This window comes from Apium graveolens, chromosome 10 (genome assembly GCF_009905375.1).
Source record: "Apium graveolens cultivar Ventura chromosome 10, ASM990537v1, whole genome shotgun sequence".
Classification (NCBI taxonomy): Eukaryota; Viridiplantae; Streptophyta; class Magnoliopsida; order Apiales; family Apiaceae; genus Apium; species Apium graveolens.
In genome coordinates this window covers 229,526,929-229,534,581 of record NC_133656.1, presented here as the reverse complement: position 1 = coordinate 229,534,581, position 7,653 = coordinate 229,526,929, and the positions used below count along the sequence as shown (strand labels likewise).

Here is a 7,653-nt window from a genome sequence, read left to right as displayed (position 1 = left end):
ATTTATAATATTTATAATTTTAATGAAAATTTAATATAAATATTTAAATACTAAAATTTATAATTATAAATTTTAATATTAATTTAAATGTGTATAATTTCAAGTTATTTTCACATAAAATAGTATATGATTGATACTCATAGTATACTAACTTCAATTGTAATTTATTATAATGATATTTATTATGATATAATGCATATTATAGAGATAATGTGAAAAAAGTTCACCCAATTCCTCTATATTGTTCTTATTAGAAGTTTAGCCAACCCTTTATAAATATTATGTTAGAAACTGAATTGAACCTTTATAAAAAATGACATGCGTATTTATAACAATTTGAAATAGTAATAATATAATATTTTAAACATATAACTAATCATTGTAACAAATTTTATTGGATAGATTTATATGACCAACATATTATATTTGAGAAATGCTTAGGCGGTAGAGAAATACTCTTCAAGTTATACTAATACTAATATAAAACAAAGAAACTGATTATTTGTTCCTGGGTCATAGCACAATATAAAATTCAAATTGAACTAGATATATGTCAGTGGCAAAGAAATATCCTATTCAGGTTTCTTAAATTAATTTACTCCTATATCTTAATAAAACTATAAAACATATTTAAGTATCACTAAATAAATTTATGTATCATGTAGCCTTATGAATGCACAACAAAATTAATATTAAATAAGAACTATTCCCAATAACTTACAGAAGTCTAAAGAAAATACATAAATATTAGAAAAAATTTACATCACCCATTATCACCGAGTCAATGGATAAAATTATCATTACAAGTATCTAAATTAGGCAAAATACAATATTTATATGATAGATAAATATACAATTCACTAATGAAAAAACAAGAAAGGGGTGCATAATATATGGTGGTAAAATTTTCAATTTAAAAGATAAAATGAAGTTGAAGAGTATTTGTAAAAGAAGCACTCCAAAGATTATCACTACATTTCAATTTTATTGAATTAAATGATTAAGAGTTTACAATGAATGAAATCCTGGACCTTGACAAAACTAGGACCCTGCTACAATGTATACTGGTTATTCTTCATTAGCTGCTGCCATCATAGAATTCAACTTTAACTGTTTCTAGTCCTCCCAGAATGGCGCAACCTTTATTCAATCTTGTACAGTTTCCACTTTAGTACTATACAAGGTATGTGTAAGTTATGTTGCTAGTTTTCTTCCAAACAGTACAATTTATATTCGACCAGCTGGTCAAATTACTCAGTTTATCTTTTTAAAAAATTCCTGCATAAAGGAAAGGAGACGGGTATGGTTAGGTTTTAGCTCGCATTTGAAACAACTCATGAAGTTAAGGTCTACTTACGAGTTGATGTATAGGTTTTGTAGATTAAAGTGCTTTATGTGATTGCTGCTCCTACCCTAGCCGGTCTTAAACTTTTTACTGCTCTCCATAAATGCTCGCATGCCAAAATTAGGAGACCAAAGAGGTACATGAAGAATAGATATATCTTTTCTACAACGCCAAACTTCGAAGATGTATTGTGTCCTGCTTCTGAATTTCTCTTGTAAAACGATATTCTGGTCATTTCCCACCCTACAAATGAACAAAGCTTAGAAGCAGAGGACATGATTCAGATACATTCAAGTAGAATACTAGCTGAAAATGCTTAATCGTTGAAAGGTCTCTTAATCCAGGAAACCGTAATTCTCATATGTTTTAATACTAAATGATAATTAATGTTGATAATAATATTCTGCAGTGTCTTCTTCCGTAATCAAATTCATAAGAGTTCCCTCTCTGTCTAAAGTTTAATATTTCTCTTAAGTAACATGAGGTAGCGACTCGGGGAGGGTAAATATGGTCTAAAAATAAATTTATGTACAAACTTACTTGTTAGATTAGAAGACTTCTCAAGTGAGGGTATCACCAACAAAGAACATGATCAAAGGAAATTTGTGCACACTGAGACTGATACTTACTAGTGGTAGGTTGAGGTATATTCGTCCATTCAAGTGGGTCTATCTCACTTTCTGATGCCCTGATCAACTCGAGAAGAGCTTGATTGACCTAGAGTTTGCAATAAAGAGTCATTCTAACATTTTTTTAAAGTAATAAGATACTATAAACAAGGGAACCAAATATATCTAATTCTTCTATTTAAAAAGCAAAAATATATAATATTACAAGATTCTGGAAATGTAGTTTCAGACTTTAGGAATGAATCTCAAAGGCACATAATGTCTATTAAAGTAATTAACCTTTTTCCTTGTGTGCTTCTTCACAGTTTCTAAATGAAGTTCATCCTTGCTGTAGGATTTATGTCATTTCCTCTAAATTGTAAATCTAGCTACCTTCCATACATATAATATCTATGTATATTTGTATGCTAAAGGCGACATTATAAATGATGCATGCCCGCACATGCATATATTCGAACTAATTCATTAATGATCCCACTGCCTAAGGCTTGTACAACACTTAGCTTTTCCAAAATAAATACTCAAGAATCTTGTATAGAGATACAAGTCACTCTACATGTATACAACTTAATGAGGTTCCAACCATAACCTGTAATTTACTAGCTACGTGTATACACATGTGTTTACCTCTTTAGTCCTCTCATGACTCACAAGATGCCCACCAGGAAGTTCTATCATTCTAGAATAAGGGTGTAATCTCTCTGCAAGTCGCTTTGCATGTCGTAATTGAGCAATGACATCATTCCTATATATCATGAAAACTATTCTTAGTTGTCTAAACAAGTATAGTTAGGTGAAGAAATGAAAAGAATTTCCACTTTAGCTTTTACCTTCCATGAATAACTGAGACAAAAAATCCAGAAGAGCGTATCAACTCAAACTCCATTTGTGACATTTTGTGTGTCCAGCATGCATGGATCTGACCATCAAAACCATAGTTTGACTGCATACCAGTTGCTGATATGCCTTTGACATATTCCTGTAATAATGATACTCTTGCTTTAAATTACAGAGATGGTAATGGTCATTTTCATGAGTGCTATTATCTGAAATTTTTAGCCAATTCTCAAACTCCATACTGTTCAAGTGTAAAGGGTCATTCTAGTAAGAATGCAAGACTTTTAATATTGGAGGAGATGGTGCTTTATTCCTTAATCTCACTAGTCAAGACCAATATTTAGCCTGAGATTAAAAGATGAATCAGAGTCGACGAAAGATAGCTACTTTCATCATTTAAGATTCCATCTGTAATTGTGTAGCTCCTTAGTATAAAATGGCCCTCTGTTATATTTATGGCATTGATTAGAACTACAAATACCCCTCAAACATGTTTATATATTCATAGCCACTGTAAGGATCTTGGACTAATAAGTACAATACCATGACGTTTTAGATTTTAAAACCACTTAAGAGCAACTCCAAAAGACTGGCTATATGACCTTTAAAGTTGAAATACAGTAGAAGGAATGTGTGAGAAAATCTTGCTCCAACAGCCTCCAAGTGGCTACTTAAAAATTTAAGAGCTTCATCTCCTTCCTTAATTATAAGGAAGCTTGAGCCATCCCTCATATAATTTTTATGAACAAAATATTAACTTCCCTCCATTTCTCATATTCTTTTAATGATATAAAAGTAGGCGGAAATTAAATAAATTACTGGGAGTCTAGTTATTTATTAATTTATGAGGAATACACTAGGAGGCTCTTAAAGTTGCTGCACAAGAGAATATAACTTCAAGTCTAGATCTTCAATGTAAGATATCAAAATAATATACTAATCCAACACAAGGCAGGTTGCAGTCTCAGTTGGTAAATATACACATATGACTCTGAACTGTATGTAGAAGTACTAACAGACCAACATTAGTATTTAAAAAGAAAATGGAGTATGATAGTTTCTACGATATGCCACTCTACAAACCATATTATCCTTTTGGTCTAACTTTTATGTAGAACATTTCATCCAATGTGCACAGAAAGAGCTAAACCAAATACATGAATGCAACGGCAATGAAAATACAATACTCCCATAGAGTTGCAGTGAGTAAGAGAGAGGAAGAAAGAAAACTTTCTAACAGAACCGCCTTAAAAGGCTTCAAATCAGTGCCATTATATATAAGAGTCAAAGAAACAATACTGTACAACTAAACCACCCAAAAGATTTCATAACAATACTGTTTCTCAAGTGCTTACTTGATATAAAATTGCTCTTCTAGTTTTAGATCCAACGAGTTCCTCGAGATATTCCTGTACAACAGATAGACTATAAAATATTAGTTTTCACAAGCCACAAGAGTGTGCAAGCACATTTTCATGCCAGATTATGTGTTAAGAATGAAAAACTGTTTTCTGCAACAGACCATATGCTTCAGTTTTAAACATTAATATGCAAGGACAGCTCTAGCACATACATTGATGTGCAGATGAAACTGTATATACAAGGGTATCAAGCCCTACATTGTTAAAAAAACCTAAACACATGTAAACGTATATTGCATTTGGTTCTGGTGTCTGACATGAAGAATAAATTTTCTGTTTGATATGCCAAAATTTCTTCAAAATATTTGTGATGGGTTTGATGCCCTAAAAGGTAAGTGAGAAGAAAAGTTGAAGACTAAGAATATAATCAACCTTTGTGTAGTGAGTGTCCAAATCAACAGCTGCTCTTTGTTCAGGAGTTTTAGCTTTTAAGAACCGAATAGCAATGGATAAAGTTTGTCGATCAAGCTGCAAAACAGAGATTACAAGACATTATAACTGCGACTTACTACATCAGTAGTTTAAATATGATAGGTTGAATCTTGTTAACATGTCTAATGCAAGTTGCAATCCAAACATGTTAATCTTGTCAACAAAATAAATTGAATCAAGTGACATCAGAAGATCTACTGAAAAACTCGAGGAAAATGAATAAACTGGAAACATGAAGCTAAAAATTATGATTAAAATTATCGGAAAAAAAGATGGCTCACAGAAATTACTTTTAAATAATTTTGCAGTAAAAGTTTATCTTAATTAACTTAAAATTATAAACCAGATGGTTATAATAGATACTAACGTTATGTTGAAGGTCTTAGGTTCCTATATCTGAGTTGCGTTCCATGCAAATGTATAGCTAATCCTTGGGGCTATATTAGCCATATCGTTATAGATATAAATCAGATTCTGCTAGACAAAATTTAGAACACCTACTATCCGCAAACATTGTTATTAACTTTTAAGTGCATTTTCAGTCCTCTTCTACATCAAATTCAGAACTATAATGTTTTTCATTGTTAATAGTTAATATAAATATTGTGATATATACTGTACTCGTTTCAAAATTTCTAATTAATTATGAATCTGCAATTTGACAATGATCATTATATATTACACAAATCCATTGTTATAAAAATTGGCCGATTTCTCAAAAATCGCCGATAAATCGCTCAAAAATCGGTCAAAACATGTGTCCGATTTGACCGATTCCCGATAAATTGTCCAATTTTTTAAAAAATCATCCGATAAATCGTAAATCGGTACCTCAACCGAATAGTTCCAATTTACGAAATCTGTAACCATGCACAAATCACAGATAGTCTTTATATACTACTATTGTATATTTTCCTTGTCCATAAAATACTAGAGCATTGTTGATCATCTGCACTATAAAGTTTCAGCACGGGTATCTGCTTAATCTGTAATTAACAAAATTTGTGCTAGATTCCTAAATTCTCAGACTAAGAGATTTCGGTAACTGCAGATGGTAAATCCAAAACGAGTCTTAGCCTGGACTTGCAATTTGCTGACCAAGGAGGTTCAATAAAGAAAATCCGGGAAAAAGAGAGAAGCTTGATGGATTATTGCAGCTCAAGTAGAGGCTGAATATACGGTAGTACAAATTACTGTCCACTAATTTATCTTTAGAGCTTGCAGTCTTGCACATACAAATAATTTGACATATTTATTTAGCTTGTATGCAAATTTCAAGTAGGGAAACTGCGTAGAGAATTTCATATTTTTCACATTTTAGCGATTGCATAGAACATATCAACAACATATATAATATATCATCTCTTCCCCAACAATATTTTTTCCTACTGAAAGTGGTACCCCTAAGTTAATGAAGTATACATTTGTGTATTTTGCAATATTGATATTACATTTTATAACATTCCTTTCAGTCATCTTCTACAAGTATAGCTACACGGTAACAAAGAAAACATACCTTTGGAAAACATTCAAAACCACCACCGGTTACATTTAGTAAAGCCAAGGATAGAATCCTATCAGGCACTATCGCTGCCAATTTGCAACTTATCATAGCTCCTATATGACATTAAAGAGAAGAAACCAAAAGTTAGAAAAAACTATCAATACCTAGATCATCAACGCTTCCAAAGTTATACCAACTACTTGAGGCTGCATTCATACTAAGACATACAACAAATATATTATCTGTTTCAGAAGAGGTAAAAGCAGGTTGGCATTGAAAGATTTGCGCAACCATTACGCATAGCCAGTTTTAACAAATATTGTTATCGACATCAAGTTAAAGTCTACGAAAACCAGTTTGTAGCAAACTAATAATTCAACGAAGTCCTACTGAAAGTTCTAAGAAGTCTCACCCATGGAATGCCCAAAAACATGTGCTTTATCCCAACCCAAGTGGTCCATTACAGCTATTGCATCTTTAGCCATGATTCTTGTTCTGCATTTAACAAATAAAAATAACAATTTGATTTTAACTACAAATATATCGAATTTCAATCAAAATAATTCACAGATATATGAAAAGGTTTACGTGTAATCTGATTTTTTTGTAGGCACAGAGCTACGACCCATTCCACGATTATCAAGAGCACAAACCTCAATAAGCCCCTCATAAGCCACCCCAACTTCACCTGAGCTCAGATCACCATCCGGCCAATCCTGATCATTCGGCGTCGAACTTCCGGTGAGCCCCATAATCTGTGGACCCCACGATTCATGAGTGCCAGCTAATCCTACTCAATCATCACAAAAACAAACACCGACCCATTAAATTTAAACAAAAACCCATGTAAAAAATGTACAACAAGTAGACAAATTGATCGAAATATACCTATGATCAACAACACTTTGACCGGTCCGCGGCCGTACGTTTTGTAGAAAATCTTGATCCCATTGTTGCCGGCGGCGTCGGCGGCGTCTTGGTACTTTCCGACCTCGCAAAAAGGCATGTTGTTATAGGAGGATGACTAGTTGGATGATGATGTTGTGGAGACGAGAAATGAAATGGAAGTGTGAAGAATGTAGAAAAATGGAGGGGTGTGTGTATATATAGACATACACGTGTGGACGTGTTTAGTTGATCGGTGGGACGGTGATCAATTATCTCTACTTTGAATTTCAAGTAAAGTACATTATGTATACTTCACTTGAAATGTTGTATGTAACAAACTAAAATTGTGGAGTAAATTTTTTTATTTTGGAGTCCTTCATTTTTAATTTATTTTCTAAAAGTTAATGTTAAATATTTCTTTGATAATTTTTTTTGACTAAATAATTTATTACTTTACAATTTAGTATCTAGTATTTCTATTTCCTCGATCAGGTTTCAGAAATTTTCGATATAAGTAAGAATCGAATCATGATATTGTAAATATTTAATAACGTGTGTATTATCCAATCGTGCTATAGTGAAAATGTAATACAATAT

General features: G+C 32.2%; 1 protein-coding gene across 2 annotated transcripts; it reads right to left on the bottom strand.

The window, feature by feature from the left end:
- Positions 1–894: 894 nt before the first annotated feature.
- On the bottom strand, positions 895–7,315 carry LOC141690336 (uncharacterized). 2 transcript variants are annotated; one of them, XM_074495112.1, is made up of 11 exons: positions 7,057–7,315; positions 6,757–6,958; positions 6,581–6,663; positions 6,181–6,281; positions 4,605–4,700; positions 4,167–4,220; positions 2,805–2,953; positions 2,602–2,719; positions 1,975–2,062; positions 1,358–1,588; positions 895–1,278 (listed from the first exon to the last, which is right to left on the bottom strand). In XM_074495112.1, the coding sequence occupies exons 1-10, from the start codon at positions 7,172–7,174 to the stop codon at positions 1,392–1,394; spliced, it is 1,206 nt and encodes a 401-aa protein (XP_074351213.1). In that variant the 5' UTR covers positions 7,175–7,315; the 3' UTR covers positions 895–1,278; positions 1,358–1,391. The 2 variants fall into 2 exon arrangements, with proteins under 2 accessions (XP_074351213.1, XP_074351214.1); XM_074495113.1 differs by having other exon boundaries at positions 6,822–6,958; positions 7,057–7,216.
- Positions 7,316–7,653: the final 338 nt, after the last annotated feature.

Bases quoted from the DNA above. Each gene is read 5' to 3' on its own strand.
- LOC141690336 (XM_074495112.1), bottom strand. From the start codon at position 7,174: ATGCCTTTTTGCGAGGTCGGAAAGTACCAAGACGCCGCCGACGCCGCC. The intron at 6,959-7,056 runs GTATATTTCGAT...ATGATTGAGTAG, and splicing joins CAAAGTGTTGTTGATCATAG to GATTAGCTGGCACTCATGAA. The intron at 1,589-1,974 runs GTAAGTATCAGT...GTTCATTTGTAG, and splicing joins TATACCTCAACCTACCACTA to GGTGGGAAATGACCAGAATA.